The sequence below is a fragment of the Narcine bancroftii genome, chromosome 4 (genome assembly GCF_036971445.1).
Source record: "Narcine bancroftii isolate sNarBan1 chromosome 4, sNarBan1.hap1, whole genome shotgun sequence".
In the NCBI taxonomy this organism is placed as follows: domain Eukaryota; kingdom Metazoa; phylum Chordata; class Chondrichthyes; order Torpediniformes; family Narcinidae; genus Narcine; species Narcine bancroftii.
Genome location: NC_091472.1, coordinates 48,743,039 through 48,762,174, shown reverse-complemented (window position 1 = coordinate 48,762,174; position 19,136 = coordinate 48,743,039). Strand labels below are relative to the sequence as shown.

General features: G+C 37.4%; 1 protein-coding gene across 3 annotated transcripts in view; it reads right to left on the bottom strand.

Moving 5' to 3' along the window:
• Positions 1-19,136, bottom strand: part of eprs1 (glutamyl-prolyl-tRNA synthetase 1) — a 79,132-nt gene that overhangs the window by 45,689 nt on the left and 14,307 nt on the right. For all 3 annotated transcript variants that reach the window (XM_069931227.1, XM_069931229.1, XM_069931228.1), the window contains exons 4-9: positions 11,068-11,224; positions 10,545-10,684; positions 7,809-7,903; positions 5,520-5,646; positions 4,677-4,869; positions 608-779 (exon numbers count right to left, since the gene is read on the bottom strand). In XM_069931227.1, coding sequence (XP_069787328.1) covers positions 608-779; positions 4,677-4,869; positions 5,520-5,646; positions 7,809-7,903; positions 10,545-10,684; positions 11,068-11,224 — 884 coding nt within the window. The remainder of the gene's footprint in view (positions 1-607; positions 780-4,676; positions 4,870-5,519; positions 5,647-7,808; positions 7,904-10,544; positions 10,685-11,067; positions 11,225-19,136) is intronic.

Below are 19,136 nucleotides of genomic sequence, written 5' to 3'. Positions count from 1 at the left end.
CCACCATAGTACTTCTTGTGAAGTTACTCCAATGGACTGGAATGGAAATGTCATTCTATATTTTGTTTTCTACAAAAAATTTCCATACTCTGGTGTCTTATGTGCATTAAAACCTAAATATTGCTTAAATATCTGTACCTTTTGGAATAAGTGGGCCAACAGGTTTGATACTGAATGCATCACAATCCCATGTAGTTGCTGGAAGGGCCATATTGATGAGATGGAAAGATCCAACTCCTACTCAATGGTTATCTGATATGATGGCATGTCTGACTTTGGAAAAATTAGATGCTCCTTTACTGAAATGAATCTTAATTTTGTTTCTTTATGGGGCCCTTTTCTCAAATTATTTCAACATTTATAAGATTAACTATTTTCTGGTTTCAGTAGTGGTCTGTGTTAAGCCAATAACCTCTGTTGGGTGGGATTAGGCATGTAAAATAGTAGTTTAGTGCTTTTTTCCCCCTAACTTTTTAATGTAACATAGAAAACCAATGGAATTGTAACCTACAAGATTTGTCAATATTTTTTTCTTTTCATAATAGGTACTATTTAACTTTTGTACAATGAAACTAATAAGAAATATTGAAAGGGAAATATACTGCACCTATATTTGAGTCCTGTACGTGAATGTGGTGCATTTTTGCATCTGTAGATTGTGGGGTCCCTGAGGCAACCATTGTTGGAGGCCATGTCAATCTTTGCTCGTAAACAACAGGTTTGGCCGTATTCTGTTCCATTCTTCATCTCTTCCCACATTCGTATGTTCTGTTCCACAGCTGCAGAAAATGTGAGAAGAGGAATCCAAGTTTAAAATGAATGAACATCTTAAAACAAATAACAGCAATTCTTCAATTATCACTGATGTCTTGGCTCCTATTTTACTTGTCACTTTAACATAGTGGCTAATGCATGCTTGAATCACGCAAGATATGGGAACAGAAGTAGGCCCATCGAGTGTGCGCTGCCATTCTAATCATGAGCTGATCATTCCTCCCACTCAGCCTCACTCCCTGGCTTTTTGCCCTGTAACCCTTAATGCCCTGACAAATCAAATAACTGTCAATCTCTGCCTTAAAAGCTCCCAACGATCTCACTTCCACTGCCACCTGTGCCATCAATCCACAGATTCACGACCCTTAAAAGAAATGTTTCCCTGTCTGTTTTAAATTGATCCTTTTTTATCCTGAAGTTGTATACTCTTGTTGTAGAATCCCCTACCATGAGAACATTCTTGTATTTGAACTACCTCTATGGTTCACCTCATCCTTCTATACTCCAACAAGTAAAGCCAAGAGCTAACAATCATTCTTCATTTGCACACATTATATGCATATTTTACAAATCAAGTTTATTCCCTCCCCTCCCCAATTATATGAGAATCTTTTTACACAATTTATAGCAGCCGTGGGAAAGTCAAACCGGCAATTAATAGCAAGTGTGGAAATGTAACAGCAGAATTGAAAGAACATGCACAATTTATAGCCGGCATGGGAAATTTTGATTTTGGGAATTTCTTTGGCTTGAGTGCCATGGTATTCCGAGAAACTAAATATCCTAGCAAGGGCATTACACTTTATCAACAGACCTTTCATAGTCGGCCTCCGCATGGAAGTCGGCTAAAAGCCAAATGGAAAGGTATTTCTTGCAGGCAGAGGGTCTCCTTTCAACCTGGAGGCAGCTGGGGCATTGATGTGTGGGGGATTATGAGTAGGGTACATGGCCATTGTTCTGCTGTATATTGAGCCACTGGCACTGACGAGTGGCCCCGAATGCTGAAGTGGCCTGGTAAGGTGCCGGAACAGCTAGCAGGGCTGTCACAGCCTGCTCTGGCCACCCCATGACTGCCCCTGCTGGCTGTCCCTGCCCTGAGAAGGGTCATGGAGTGAGAGGGGGAGAGAACAGTGAGATGGGTCGCAGGCTGACTGCATCACCCAGGATGTCATCAGCCTGCCCCTACCCAGCTGCAGTACATTCAAGTATGGCGGAGCGCTCCACTTCACTGCTGACACTACCTTGAAGAGGGATTGGAGTCGGTGCCTTGGAGCTTGCCAGGGAGCATTCAAGATGGTAAATTTTCTGATGTGAGGATTTTTTTTGCTTCAAGAAAGGGCCTAATGTTAATTGTCCCTGAGGGAGGAGATTAACATAACAAGGCCCTCTGATCTGAGACACCATGAGGATGATTCTGCCCTATGGCATCAGTTTAATCATCCTCATTATATTGAAGTGACCAACATGCCGGCTCACAAAATGGCCTGCGAATGCGGTGATTGCAAGGACCCCCCAGGGACCAATAGCAGACATCATGCATGACCTCCTGCACAGTGGGCAACAGCAGGAAGGCCAGCCAATCGGAGGCCGGCACTGCAATGACATCACTCCTGTCATCAGAAGCAGTGAGTGAATATAAACAGAACTGGCAGAGCAATAGATCAGTCTTCGACCTAGACTCGACTGTGTGTATGTCATTCCTACTCCAGACTGGGCGTAGCCCACATGCTACAACATCAAATCAAACCATAAAATTCTCAATTGCACACTATTTTTAACAAGGTAGGCTTTAAAGAAAGGCTTTTTTTAAATCTTGACTCTGAAGCCAGTCTTCGATCTATTTAATTGATTCCTCTGCAAATCTTGTTAACGTGTTGCACGATATCATTTATATAAATGGGTGACTGACTCATCTGGGGAAGTTGATTGGGTGTTAATTGCAGGAGATTAACTGTGGCAGATATTGGGACTATGGTATATTTTTTGTTTCATGGCCCAATTAAATGCAAATTGCTTTTGTCAGTTGGAATTTAGAATACTACACCCACGCATTATTAAGTGAATTTAAAAAAAAACAATTTATGATTGTGTTTGCACTGTGGGTGAGAATGCAGCAAATCTCAAAACCCTCTCCAGCACCAGCATGTTTTTTTCTTAAATAAGACATCCAAAACTATACACAACACTCCAAGTGAGGTCTCACCCGTCAGTGCACTATAGAGTCTTGCCATTCTATTCTTGCTTTTATATGCTGGTCCTCTAGAAATGTATGTCAACATTGCAGGCACCCTCTTCACCAATGTCTCAACCTAGAGACAAATCTTTATCAGGTGCTGTAAGAAGTTTGTACGTTTTCCCCCCCACCCCAAATGAACCCTATGGGTTTTCAGAATGCTTTAGTTTCCTCCCACCCTCCAAAAACAGACGGGATCAGTTGATTAATTGGGCCTCATGGGCAACTATCATGTTGAAAATAAATTTAAAGAAAAAAGATGCATGAAAAAGTACACATGTACAATCTGAATACAGTTTGTAGAGAACTGATATTAAGTCTGAACTTTCACCAGCAAGCACTTCCAGCCAGAAAGTGCATTTAATTCTCCAAGGAGCTCATTTGCTTAGGAGGTCATTAGGACTTGCACTATTCCATAACCTATTGCATCTATTTCAGAAGACCTATCCAGATAGCCAGTTCCCTGCAATATTTTCTTCAAGTACTAATGCATTTGCCTTTTGGAGACCATTATTAAATGAGCACCCACTATTCCATTAGAAAGTTGATTACAAATTTTGACTACCCATATATAGAAATGTTTTTCTTTAGACCTCTCTTTTTCTCATCATAAATCACTTTAAATCTGTGCCCTTCACTGTTATTACCCCAACAGTCATTGGGAAGTCAAGACTATTGGGTCAGATTTTTTTTTTACTACAGGCAAGTAGGTTAGATTTCAGATTTATTGTCAGAGTACATACATGTCATTCACATACAACCCTGAGATTAATTTTCCCTGCAGGAAAGGCAGAATAACCTCTAATTGGTAGTGCAAAATAAACTGTACACAGCATAAACATGTAAACAAATACAAGAATTGTAAACAGATAATGAATGTAAACAAACTATGCAATACAGAGAGATTTAAAAAATAGAGTCTCTGAATGAGTTTTGTTATTGAGGAGTCTGATGGTGGAGGGGTAGCAGCTGTTCCTGAACCTGATGGTATGAGTCGTGTGGCACCTATACCTCTTTCCTGATGACAGCAGCGAGAATAGAGCATGCGCTGGGTGGTGTGATCTCAGATGATTGCTGCTGTCCTCTGACAGCAGTGTTCCATGTTGATGTATTCAATAGTGGAAGGGTTTTGCCTGCGATGTCCTGGGCTGTATCCACTATCTTTTGGAGAGCTTTATGCTCAGGGGTATTTGGTGTTCCCATACCAGATGCAGCTAGTCAACACACATCTGTAGAAATTTGCCAAGGTTTCTGGTGTCAAACTAAACCTCCGCAGACTCCTGAGGAAGTAGAGGGCGCTGACCTGCTTTCTTTATGCCACTGATGTGTTGAGTCCAGGAAAGATCCTGCGAGATAGTGACTCCCAGAACATAAATTTGCTCACCCTCTCCATCTCTGATCCCCCAATGATCACTGGATCGTATACCTCTGGCTTTCTTTTCCTGAAGTCAACAATCAACTTAGTGTTGGTGACATTGAAAACTAGGCAGTATTGCACGCAACAACATCCTTGCACTCAATCTCCATCCTATATGCTGACTCATCCCCTACTGGGTCCCATTGCAAAGTGGCGAGACATCTCAGCAAGCATCACTCCTTTTAAACAAGGAAGAGAGCAGACAAAGATTTGTTAACCGAGGCTAATTGCAAGTAGAATTTTAATTCTTACAATTTCCCCTGCATTTCGACTCAATTCTTTGCTCGCGTTCTTGTTTCATTTGTTCTGGTGAAGTGTCATCCGCATAAGCTTTTCCATCTCTAATCATTTTCTCTGCATACTGCATTATGATGTCAAAATGATCTGATGTATAGGTAAATCGGTCTGGCTTTATCTGTAGCATTGATACATCTTCTAAGATAACCTAAAGAAATAAGTTAATATACAAACATTTCAATTTGTATTTTAAAAAAAACAAGGCAGCAATTTTAATATATTCAACATTAAAAACTGACAAGTTACAATGTCTAGAAACTTTTATTATGTATATTGCTCCTAAATGTTCCAGAGTTGTGCGATGCAAACTGAAGCTGGAACAAGCAGCATTGGAAGTTTCCACAATGATGCCAATGCAATGTTAGTACTTTTAGAACTCAAAAGCACAATGTGCCACTGGATTGAGTAAAGCCATCATACCTGCAACATCTTACACTTGGAAGATCATCAAGGAGGGAGAAAAAAATGGAAGCAAGTAAAGCCAAAGAATTTACAGTTTCTCTAGGATAATGGATATCATTTGAGCTGTTAGCCAATTTGCTCAGATTTTAACTTTATTTTGGAGTAAATGCAAATCAGATAACACTGACAACAATCGTGATTGCTTAAAAATCCAAAAGATCTGGCAGCAGTATATCCAAAGTACTGAAATAATTGTTCCCAGAACTTGGTTTATAAAACTAGGTACAAAATGAACAGTTCCTTTCATAATCAAGTGACTATTTAGTCTCAAATGAATAATAAACTGTGGTTCTACTTGTGCCAAGGTAGATTTAATAAATGCATTCCAATAACAACCTTCTCAAAATCTTCCTTCTCCTTTTCAGGATTGGTGTCATCAAATCTCATGATGAGTTTCCCTTTAAAGCTCACTTGATAATGCTGATTCAGGAGCGCAGCCTTTGCATGTCCAATATGTAAGTAACTGCACTTGACAAAGAAAGAGGTGCAAAACAATGAAAAAAAAACCTAAATAATAGTAGTGCTTATTCCAAACAATTCTGCATTACATTTTCCTGAAACTTCTCATTCAAAACCTTGATCTAGATTATGAAGATATCCAATTGCATTGACAACACTGTGCCAAGATTCTTCACTAATACAGTAAAACCCCTGATCTTATGAGGCCAGATTAGCAGAGTTGAGACTTTTCTATTTGGAGTGTAAAAGGAGGAGGGTAGACTTCAGAGGTCTACAAAATTCTGAGAGGCACAGACAGAGTGGACAACCAGCACCTTTTTTCCCCATGGCTGGAATAGCAAACACCAGGAGACATCTCCACAAAGTGAAGGGAGGCAAGTTTCCCCCGCCCCCCCCCCCACCCCACAAAGAATTGTGGGTGCCTGGAATGCCTTGTCAGGGGTGGTGGTGGTGGAGGCTGAAACAATAGGGGCATTTAAAGAGACTTTTAGACAGGAACATGGTTTCAAGAAAGAGGTTATGAGGTAGGAAGGGTTTAGTACTTTTTTTTGTAGGAATATATAGATTGGCACAACATTGAGGGCCAAAGGGCCTATACTGCAATGTTTGGACGTCCCATGTATTGGGCGCCTATGGGGATTGGTAGATGTCGGATAAGTAAATTTTCCAGATGCTTGAGACAGTGTTGTATAATTAGCAAACTAATTGCGAGGTGTGCCAATTTTAAACCAGTAATTTTTTTTTTAATCTATTTTCTGTGATTTTTTTTTTGTCAGTTGCTCTCAGTTGCCAGCTGCTTGAATTCTGGATGACAGGTGTTTTTCTGTACTTAGAAAAATTAAAAACACGACTACAGAAACTAGATCCAGAAAAAGAGAAAGGAGATGGATTTTAATTTTAAGAGTTTTGGGAAGAATCAAAGGGACTCGAGAGAAGGGGAGAAACAAGTTCAAGTAGTGAATTTGTAGGTTGAAAAGGTTTAGAGAGGACAGGACATTAAACTTGATGAATTTGAAATGAATTTTAATTTTGTTTTGTTATGAGGTTCTTTACTTAATTATTTTCAAAATTTGTAAGATTTTGTTTACTTAGGTTTTTTTAAAATATATAACCCACTGATTACCTTCCCTTTTATTATTAGGTAGTGGACTGTTTATGTTTAGTTAGTAGCCTCCAAAGGAAAGGGGTTGGCTTTAGGTTTTTTTTCTTTTCAATGTAACATCGGTCTTATCATCATTTTTATTATGTGATTTGTTAATACTTTATCATCATGTACCTATTTACTTGACGAAACTAATAAAAAAAATTGAAAAAGAAATGAATCTGGCAGTGCAGTCACGAGACAGCAGTGTGAACAGTAAAAGGTTGAGCACACAGCCTTGTGTTAGCGCTCAGTGTGATGGGACACAAGGTTTTGGTGTTAACTTGGACTGACTACGGTCTGTCAGCCCCAATCTTGACAACTTGCTTTTCCCTGCACATTCTTGACAGGTTTGGCATATGTTTGTGCATCGTGAATGCTTCAGGATGATCCACTCTTGCTTTGATCAAGAATTTGTCAACTTTTCCCCTTCTCTTCCCAAAAACAACAGTTCTCACATCCAAATGGTCTGGGCATCAACAACAACTTTTTTAAACTTCCATTCAAAATATCAATCAGGATTATACATTTATTATGTCTGTACTACCATTTCAAGGTATTAACATGTGTGCACATCTTACCACAACAAAAAACTCAAAAGCTGGAAATCTGAAATTTTAAAAAAATGCTCAAACAGCAAGTCAGGGAGCTTCTGTAGAATGAGAAACAGAATTAATATTTCAGGTCAAAGACCCAGAACTTTCCATGGAGACTTCCTGACCTGCTGAACATTTCTATTCATATCTGTTTCCTCCTTATCCTTCCTCCCATCCTTATCCAGTCATGCCCACAATTTAATTTCCAGAGGTTTCTTGCCCCATTTTTCATCATAAAACCTTAGCTCTCTTATCATTACTTTAAATGTCAATACATTTTAATAAGTGAAAATAACTGTTAAGAAACTGATTTTTCAGTATCATCTCCAATAACTCAAGTCAAATGACCTTCACATTCAAAGTACAAACAGATTTATAACTATTCAAGTCCTAAACAGTTAAAGCCTGATCTTCTGATTAGCAACTCACCCACTAGCTTCTGGTGGAAATCTTACTACTACTTTCCCAACCTCTGCACCAGGTAGTTCCACAAATTTTCCACGATCCTCTTTCTTCTCATTTGCCTAAGTTTTGAAGTACATAATAAGGATAAAACAGTTATTAATTACACCGACTTCAACATAAGAGCAAAACTTAAACTCATAAACTTTCCCTAGAATCCTTCACTAATTAACAGCTGTTGAACAGTAAAGAATAATTTCAGCCATTAACTTGTGCAAGAAGTGAAATGACCGTATTGGGGAAAAAAAAATCAGGTTTTGAAAACTAAAAATGCTATGTTACAGCATTTGGGGCTGAACAGTTTGGAGAAAGGCAGCTACAATTAGGTGCAATTAAATAACTGCATCCTGGTCATAGCCAAATTAACCACTCTGTTGCTGTCCAAGAATGAGCGTTTTTGTTTATCATAGTTTAAATTATCTCTTAGTGCCTGCCACATTGACCACCGCCAGTGGGCTGATAACGCCTCAAACCGTGCATCTTGGCGCCTCACAGTTTGGCGGGCAGCAGCCTCCTTTGAAGAAGACTGCAGAGCCCACCTCACTGACAAAAGGCAAAGGAGGAAAAACCCAACACCCAACCCCAACCAACCAATTTTCCCTTGCAACCGCTGCAATCGTGTCTGCCTGTCCCGCATCGGACTGGTCAGCCACAAACGAGCCTGCAGCTGACGTGGACTTTTTACCCCCTCCATAAATCTTCGTCCGCGAAGCCAAGCCAAAGTTTAAATTATCAAATGCAATTTGCAGTATTGTAGCCGTGCACTTCTCAGAAGACACACACACTTAGTGTAGTCAGCTTAAGCTCTGTGTTTCTTAGTGGCTCAGATCCGACTTTTATACTCACCGCGTTCCTGCCGTTTCCCTTTTTCTTAAGTCACGACCCACATAACAAAGGCAGGTTTCCCGTGCAAGTACCTTCTTGCATAACAATCCCTTCTTCCCCGTGCACTGCACATGCCTCTTGGCTGTGCAGCAGGGCCAGTGCCATTTTGAGATCGCTGGCCTTTAAGCTGCCCTTGCTGTCCATCTGCTGGTTTGTCTGTTGGGGCCAGTGCCGCTGCGCGGGCCGTTGGCTTTTAGTTGCACTCGCCACCCAGACCGTCACTTGATCGCTGTGGCGGTGTGCTGCCACAGTATAATCAATGGTGCACAGATATACACGTGCAAACCTTGGGTCATGTGTAATAATATTGATGGATTTTTGTTTGCAATTTCGTGCTAATTTAAGTGGGAAATTCTAAAGCAATCTGTGAAGATTTCATTCATCCATACAATTACACCACAATCTTAAAGCAATATTTTATTCTCAAAGGCTTGAACTGATACCCTTGAACACATACCCAAAACCAGTTGCACTGTCAACCAAAGCAATACATTGTGCAAAAATCAAAATTGCCATTCACCCAGAAGATTGTGTTACAAAAGGTACACAAGTGATATTACTGCTAAAGAGTAATTTTACTGTAGTTATTAATCAATATTATTTACATTGACAGTGGATTATTTCGTGAATTAAGAAGGAACTACACATCTAAAACAACAAAATACAGAACTTTCTTCTTAAACTGGCAACCAATACTAAGCAAGTTGTTAATTTAGATGCTCTTATTCTTCTAAACTCCAGTGACCATCAGCTATTTTACCTTCTCAGGCAACAAGCCTTCCAACCAGAAATCAGTCTAAAGAAAGCAGTCAAGTTTTTATAAAATAAAACTTGATTTAAAAACTCTTCAAAAATATTTAAATCAGATTTTTACAAAAAGTCAACTTTAGTTCAAGGTTTCTTACTGAGAAAAGGATCAAATTATTTTCTTTTAAGAAAGGAATGGCTTTTCAGAATCTCCAAATTTATCTGGCTAATCCTTGAATGATTTTTTTACTGTTACTGGACTATGAACCAAAACACAGCAGCACCAGCAGGGCAAGTATCAAATTGGCAAAAGGATTTCTGTGATCAGGTCTCCTTACCTCAATATAGGCAGTGGCATCTGATTAAGATAGCAGATTTCCCTTGACAGGTAACTCAATAAAACAATTTTAATTGTCAAATTCTCTGCACCCCAAAGGGTACCTCATTCAGTGCAATATAGTTTACTGCAAGTTTAAACATGTCCATGTACAGGGTAATTAAGCACTTTAGCCATCACCCAAAACATTCAACCTCCAACATCAGGACAAAATAATGCCAGAACATGTGCCTACAAAATACAGTGGATTTTCCAGACAAGGCAATTCAAAAGAACACAACCTAAATCTATTACTCATCATCTGGATGAAAAATGTACCATGAACAAGGGCTTTCTTCATTGCATCAGTTACCATTCTGATTTGGAAGAAAGCCAAATTCTTTCATTACTGTACGGTCCACATTCTGGAACTTCTTATCCTAACCCTACCACTGGATTATTTTTGCCAGAGGGGCACCTCAAACCTAGGGATTTAGCATTGAACACCAACCTATAGTGTTGCATTTAAACAACAAAATATGATATGGTATGCTTCAAGAATAAAATGAAAAGTTATTTAAACAATTAATCCTCAGGATAGAGATGAAAGAGACTGGATGAAGAAAACACATCACAATTGAGACAGCAATCAGTCAGAGTGAAAGGTGTACAACACTTTCAATGACAGTTCTTACGTTACAAATCCATATAGTTAATCAACTAATCTATGATATTTTAGAAAACAGCATATTTACCATTTTATTCTGTGGCGTTTCTATGCCCCATTTTTTATCCACATACTGAAATGTATCCTGGGAGCCAAGGAAGTTGTACCAACGTTTAACATGACTTGGAATCTTGTTTTGGCTTAGCTGCTTCTGACAAATGTTGCTTCCTTTTGACAAAAATATTGCCTTAATAGTAAAATTAGGCAAGTGACTGACATTTAAACAACCATCTTTGAACAATTTACTTCCACATCAAATAAATGAAACTTATTAAAAGTGCATTTTCTGGAAATCCAATAATTAATAGAAAAAATACATCAACCTCCTGAATACCATTCAATAACACTCTTGCTGGACTAGTAAATATCCTCCTTCATTTGCTTCTGGAATAAAGAAGCCCGTCTGCTTAACCTCTTCTCATGCAATTTGTAAGTGTTTATTTACAAGCCAAAACAAATTTACTTTTGCAATTTCAAAATTAAGTGACAAGTGACCTTTCCAAAAACAAAATAAAATAAGCAAGTGGTATTTATGCAGTCTTCTTGCCAACCTTTTAATGCTGCCCATACACAAAGATCAGCGATGGTCAACTCGTGTCCAACTAGGTATGTCCTGAGAGAAAGTACAGAGTCAAGCTCTTGTATGGCTGCAGGAAACAAAGCAGAGCTTGCCAGTCTAGTTCTGCTGAATTCCAACCAATGATCAACCTGCCAACAAAAGGAATATAGCTGGTATCAGTTTCAAGTTCATCATCGACATTGAAACATTCAGACTGTTTTACAAAAGTGATCAAAATTTCTCAATAAAAATGGCAAGACCAAGAAATTAATACTCACAAGTGTTAAGTGCCTTTGTGAATTAACAAAATTTCTACTGAGATTTAATCAATGTATTTCCAGAATTTAGCTCAGTAAAATGTTATTACTGATCAACAAGGAGACAATGCTTTTACAGTGTTTAAGCAGAACCATCTCTGTGTGTATGCCCATTTGATTTAACATTATACAATTCTGGGTCTTCTCCAATAGTTTTCTTTTCCCCCCTATCACAGAGGCCCATTACCACAAGAATATTTCTCTCAGATTATATGGATAAAACACTTTTTCCATTAACATCCCTAATTCAAGGTCTTAAAATCCTGACTCTCCACAATCTTGAGCATGCCTTTGCAACATCTTCAGACCCATAATCCTGCAAAACAACAATTTTTATCTCCTTAACATCCCCAAATTTAACTGCTCGATTACCATTCCGTCAACTATCATTCCTAATCTCTGGAATCTCCTCACAAAAATCACTATTGTAAAACTCCAAGATGTTGGAAGCTTTTAATTGTCCGAACATTAGTCTTTTATTTTAATTACTCCATACATGCCTCAACATTAATATATTATCTAGCAATTCTCACACAAATCACCTTGGATACTTTTGTTATGTTGAAAGCACCATGCAAAATCCATGAAATTGCAATATAGATACAGGACAATTTCTTTCCAATAATCTAGATAATTAACTCTGAAGCAGACCCTCAAATCCCTGGTATGCCATCATTTAGAGCTTTTCACTGTATAGAAAGTATTTCATTCCAATTTTTCAGTTCAAAATTAAACATTTCATATCAAAAAATATTTGACATAATTGGAAACATTGCATGACTCACTAATTACTTTATACTTCAAATAATAATAGTACTTATAAATCCTATTCATCTTTTTGCCACTGCAAGCTGGTTACACAGATTTTTATACCATCAGTTAAGTAATTTATAAATAGTAAACAGCTGTAGTCCAAATATAGCTCTTCACAGCCATACAAGAGCATAATAATATTAGAAATAGGAGCAGGAAAAGATTAACTCCATCCCACCTGCTGTACCATTCCTGGCTGATCAGAACATGGGTTCAGCTCCACCCACCCACCAGTTGTTGCCCGTAACACACAATTTCCTTATTATTTAAAATAATATTTTAAATGTCTTAAATACATTCAATGAGGCAGCCTCTACTGCTTCCTTAGGCAGAGAATTCCAGATTCTCCCTTCTCTGGGAGAAGCAGTTCCCCCTCATCTGTCTTAAATCTATTCCCACCCCAAAAATTGAGGCTTTGTCCCTTAGTCCCCGTCTCACCTGCCAGTGGAATCAACCTTACTGTAACTATCTCAAAATTATGAAAGAAATATGGAATCCTTCTAACCTCCAATAAGTTTAATCTCATACATGGGTCTCTGCACAACAGCATGCTGCAATTTTTCAACATTTAAAAGGCCAATCTACAACTTTCCTTTCCAAAGTACAGTCGATGATCTCACATTTGTACTGCATCAGCCAAACACTTGCCCACTCTCTTAGTGGCACTAAAACAGACAGGACCTTAGGCTATTTATTCCCCTAAAATTATCAACCTGCACCAGACCCCTCCCATCCATGCACCAACCCAACCTTCACTAAAATGTCCAAAAATAAATAAATAAATAAATGAATAGATATAAAATAAAACAGTCCCACATCCACCACCTCCCCTGGCAGCTCATTTCGCATTCACTACTCAGAGTGAAGAAGTTTCTCCAATATTCTCCTTAAACATTTCCTCCTTAACCCATGTCCTCTAGTTCTCGTCTCACCCAACCTCTGGGTTTTTAAAAAAAAACCTGTCTGCATTTAGCTTATCAAAACCCCTCAATTTTGAACACTTCTATCAAATCGCCACTCGTTCTCAAGTTTCCGGGAAATGAAGTTCTCCCCATTCATCATTTCCCTATAACTCAGCTCTTCAATGCCCAGCAACATCCTTGTAAAATTTCTCTGCACTCTTTCAATCTTATTGATAACTTTCCTGCAATTAGGTGACCAAAGTTAAAGATAAAGGTTCCATTATTGACACATACTACATTTAGAATATAACATACATGAAATTCTTTAACTTTTGTCTATCATAAAGCAGAGTCACCACTTTGTCCAGTGCCTCTCCATACCCCTCCTTTATGTCCATTGCACACAAATTGAAGAAAATTCCCAAGGGCTTCTCAAGTTCAGAGCAACCTCTTGCCTACTTTTAACCCTTTTGATTTTCTTCTCAAGTGTATTCTTGTATTTTTTTTAAATATTCCTCAAGAACCTAATTTGTTTCTTCCTGCCTATAGCTACTATGTACCTACCTCATCCTCCTTCTAAACCAGAGCCTCAATATCTGTCAAAAACCCAGGTCCCTGATGCCTGTCAGCCTTGCCTTTAATTGTGACAGGAATACAGGAAATTCTTAAAATTTCAACTTTCAAGGCCTCTCACTTGCCTCTTTTGCCAGAACACATCCTGTTCCATCCACTCTTGCCATATCCTTTTTGACTTCATCAAAATTTATCTTTCTCCTATTTAAAATCTAAACTGGAGAACCAGACTCATCACTTTCCATAATTATCTTGAAGCACTGGGACAGAGTTGAGAAGGTACAGTATCTGACAATTAATACAACATAATTCAGCAGCAGGTTTCTCTTTGTCCAAAGGCAGTAGATCTATAGGAAATTATCAAAATCCAACTTATAAAAAACTAAAAATTAACATAGCCCTGTCAGGAATTTAAAAAAACAAAACAATAAATTAATAACTACAAAGAGCAAATATACCTGTACAGTGTTCCAAAGTCAATAATTATTGCAGCTTTTAACCAGAAAAGTTGCTGTTAAGAGCAATGTGTCTCATTTTCAAAAGCAAGTGACATTAACATTTTAAATTTAAAGGAAATTATAAACAAATTGAATAATGAACATGACTCAAACAGTTAGAATGTAGCATTCTAAACCTTAAAAAGAAATTAACTGCTTTCTCCTTTTCAAAATGTAAAATTTATCATCAGAATCAGGATTTATTGTCAGGGACAAGTCATGACATTTGGTGCTTTTTCTTTCCATAATTTCAAAAATTCAGTGTTTCTTTTCAAAAATTATAGTAGATAAACAATAATTATATGAATCATGACACATGGTAATATTATAGATTAGCTAGTGATAAAATATTTTTTATGTAGTTGGTAGAGAAAAGTATGGGGAAAAAAAAACAACTGAACTTGACTGCTTCACATAGAAGGGGACCATAAATCTTGATCAGAGTCTTAAGGGGCCTATAGCCAAAAAAAAGGTTGAAATTGGCTGTTATAAATGATAATAGAGTGGAACTATGCCTGAAACAAGCAAAAAAAAACTTCCAAGAGGAAAAAAATTGAGATGCTGGGGAAATGTAACAAAACCAGAATGCTGGAAACACTCAGTAAACACATATTTGTGAAGAGAAGAAAATGTGAAGGCAGAGGAGGTCCTAAATGAATAATTCACTTCAGTTTTCACAAGAGAAAAGGACCTTGGTCAATGTGACGCCAGTATGGAGCATGTGCTGGAGCATGTTGAGATTAATAAAGAGGAAGTGCTCGATTTTCTTAAAAAGATTAGTATTGATATGCCCCAGGTTACTACAGGAAGCAAAAGAAGGTATCACTGTTGCAATAGCGATGATCTGCATCCGTCCTGGCAACAGGGGAGGCACTGGAGAATTGGTCAATGGCAAATGTAGTTTCATTGTTAAAAAAGTGTAACAGGGAGAATCCTGAGAATTAGAGATTGTGTCGCAATTTGAAATGAAGAACGAGAAAATGACCAGACGTAGTCAAGTCGAAGTTCAGTAAAAGTCATTTTCTCAGTCACCTGCAGCTTTTTAAAACCTGCACGTTCCAAATGACGTCATCGCATTGTGATATCACGATGTCACTCAGAACCTCCCAAGCCAGTTCGATTAAGCCTCCGAATGAGCAATTACAAGTGAGTCTTATGTCAGTGGTGAAAAACCTATTGGAGAATTCTTAGGGACAGGATTTCTGAGCAGTTAGAGAAGTATAGTTTTTTTTTGTAATTTTTTTTTACTAATCGCACTATGAGCCATATCAACCAAAATATTTACAGATGTTTCTCATTAAATATGCACAGTGACATTTTCTCTCTTTTCTCCCCCATCCCTCCCTCCCCTGCTCCAAAACCAATATTGAACATATAAAATACAATAAAACATCTTCACACAAAAGAAAAACAAACAAGAAAGATGTGTCATCTCCTTTTATATATTATATCTGATCGAGTTTATCTTCTTATCATTTTAGGTGGTGGAGGTCCAAGGCTGGCTCTTTCTTTTATGTTTCATGTATTGTTCCCAGATTTGTTCAAACAATGTAACTTTGTCTTTTAAATTGTATGTAATTTTTTCCATGGAATACATTTATTAATTTCCATGTACCATTGTTGTATTTTCAGGCTCTCTTCCATTTTCCAAATTGACATTATACATTTTTTCGCTACTGCTAAGGCTATCATAATGAATCTTTTTTGTGCTTTATCCAATTTGAGACCTAGTTCTTTACTTTTTATGTTATTTAAAAGAAAATTTTCTGGATTTTTTGTTATGTTGTTTTTTGTGATTTTATTTAATATCTGATTTAGTTCTTCCCAAAATGTATTCACTTTTGAGCATGCCCAAATTCCATGTATTGTTGCAATTTCATTTTTACACCGAAGGCATTAATTCGATATTGTTGGGTCCAATTCTCTTAATTTTTAAGGGGTGATATGTAGCCTGTGTAACAAATCATATATCATACGTAGTCTTGTATTTATTGTATTCTTCTTAGTTCCAGAACATAACTTTTCCCATGTTTCATTCTTTATCTTTATGTTTAAGTCCTTTTCCCATCCTTGTTTAGGTTTGTATCTTATTTCATCATTTTCCTTGCCTTGCAGCTTAATGTACATACTTGTTATAAAACTTTTAATTATCAGTGTCTGTAATTACATATTCAAAGCTGCTTCCTTCTGGTAGTCTCAATCTGCTTCCCAATTTGTCCTTTAAATAAGCTTTCAATTGATGATACGTAAACATTGTACGGTGAGTTATTCCATATTTGTCCTTCAACTGTTAATAAATTATTTCCCAAAAAACAATTTTCTATTCTCTCGATTCCTTTTCTCTCCCATTCTCTAAAAAAAGTCATCTATTTGTAATGGAAGATTTAAATCGTGTTTTTTTACTTTTGCAGCCTTTGCTTCTGCAAGGCTGAGAACCTGCTTGTTTTTAGAATCAGCAGACATAAGCTAAATTTCACCAAGGGGCCAGAGATGCTGTTATCTGATGAAAGGACATTTAATCTTTCTGCTTGTTTTGGACACAGACTGTCAGAGGCCTAGCCTTGATGCAAAATAAACCATTGTATTCAAAGTTATAAGCTGAAAATTATGTTATTCGATAGAAGCCTAGCATGCTCACTTATCTTTCTTGCTGGGCTGGGAATAGGTGCTTGGGTAAGCAGTTTTTGGGTAATATAAGCCATGGTCCTGCTGCTGAAGTTTGAGACTCTCCGAGAGGTGGCAACACCTCTCAGCAAGAAGAAGAACTTCTAGAGTCCAGCCAAATTCCCGGTCAGGGTAGGTGGAGAAGCTGCTACCGGCACCCTGACAACCTACAACAAGTGTGCAGTTGTTGCCTCGCTTCGGCAGTTGGGACCATTCCAAGCGTTGATAAGTATAGTTGGGAAGGGCTTGCATATTGTAGTGTGAAAACAGCTTTTGAATTTGTAATAAACATTTGTATAATCTGAACTGCTCTTGGTGTGTGTCTATTTTCTTTCGGTAGCTCAAACACTGTGACCAATCTAAAACGAACAAAGTGAGAGGTACAAGGTTACCCAAGACACTATTGTAAAAGGGATTAGTGGATTTTGCATTAATAGCATTTTTGGTATTTGGTCATTTATTTTTTCTTTCTATGTGTATCTTCTTCCATAATTTAATTAAGTGATGCAGTACTGGTGAGTTGTTATATTGCACCAGCTTTTCATCCCATTGATAAAGTATATGTTCCGGTACCTTCTCTCCTATCTTATCTAGCTCTATCTTAGTCAAATCCGGTTGTTTCTCTCGTCTGATAAAAACCTGATAAGCAGCTTAATTGTGCCGCTCTGTAATAATTTCTGAAGTTTGGTAACTGCAATCCACCTTGATTATACCTCTCTGTTAATTTATCTAGTGCTACCCTCGATTTTCTCCCTTTCCAGATGAACTTCCTTAATATTCTCCTTAGTTCTGCAAAGAATTTCTCTGTTAAGGGAATTGGTAATGTTTGAAATAAGTATTGATTCCATGGAAATACATTCATTTTAATACAATTCACCTTCCCTATCAATGTTAGCAGTAATTCTTTCCAATTTTTTTTAAGTCTTCCTGTATTTTCCTTATTAATGGTTGATAATTTAGTTTGTACAAGTGTTTTAAGTTATTGTCTGTCTATCCTGATACCTAGGTATCGAATCGCTTGTGATTGCCATTTAAATTGAGATATTTTTTTTAGTTCTGTATAGTCTGCAGTACTCATCGGCATCACTTCGGTTTTATTTGTGTCGACCTTATACCCAGATATTTCTCCATATTCCTTCAGTTTCTTATATAACTCCTTTATTGATTTCTCTGGTTCTGTAAGGTATACCATGATGTCGTCTGCGAATAGGTTGATTTTGTACTCATTCTCCTTTATTTTTATCCTTTTTATTTTACTTTATCAGCTCTGCCAATGGTTCTATTGCTAAGGCGAACAGTGTGGGGACAATAGGCATCCCTGTCTAGTTGATCTGCTTAGTTTGAACTGGTTCGATATATATCCATTTACCACTACCTTTGCCAATGGTCCATTATATAATGCCCTAATCCAGTTAATATATTTTTCTAGCAGACTGAATTTCTGTAACACTTTAAATAAGTAGTTCCACTCTACCATGTCAAAGGCTTTTTCTGCATCTAAAGCAACCACCACCATTGGTTTTTTTATTCCCTTGAGCTGCATGAATTAATAAATTTACAAACATTGTCCGCTGTTCGTCTTTTCTTGACAAATCCAGTTTGGTCTTGTTTTAATATTTTTGGTACACAGTGGCCAATCTGTTTGCTAATAATTTTGCTATTATTTTATAATCTGCATTTAGTAAGGATCTTGGTCTGCATGATGCTGGTGTTAATGGGTCCTTCCCCATCTTTGGGATTACGGTGTTTTACATTTCTTCCACCTGATTCATTACTTCCAGGGAAGGTGGAATTAACTTTTTAAATGTTTTATAAAATTCTATTGGAAATCCATTCTCTCCTGGTGTTTTATTGTTTGGCAGCTTTCTTAACATGTCCTGTACTTCCTTTATTTTAAACGGTTTTATCAGTTTGCTTTGATCCTCTACTTGCAATTTTGGCAATTCGATTTTAGCTAAAAACTCTTCTATTTTATCTTTTCCCCCTCATTCTCGGTTCGGTATAGTTGTTTATAAAATTCCTTAAAGTTTTCATTAATCTCTATTAGGTTGAATGTGATTTGTTTGTCCTTTTTCCTTGACGCAAATACAGTTATTTTAGCTTGCTCGGTTTTAAGTTGCCAGGCCAATATTTTATGTGCTTTTTCTCCCAATTTGTAATACTTTTGTTTTGTTTTCATTATGTTCTTCTCCACCTTGTATGTTTGTAATATTTCTTTTTGTTTTAAAATCCGCCAACTCTCTCTTTTTCTTTATATCCTCCCTTTTCACTAATTTATTTTCTGTAATTGCTATC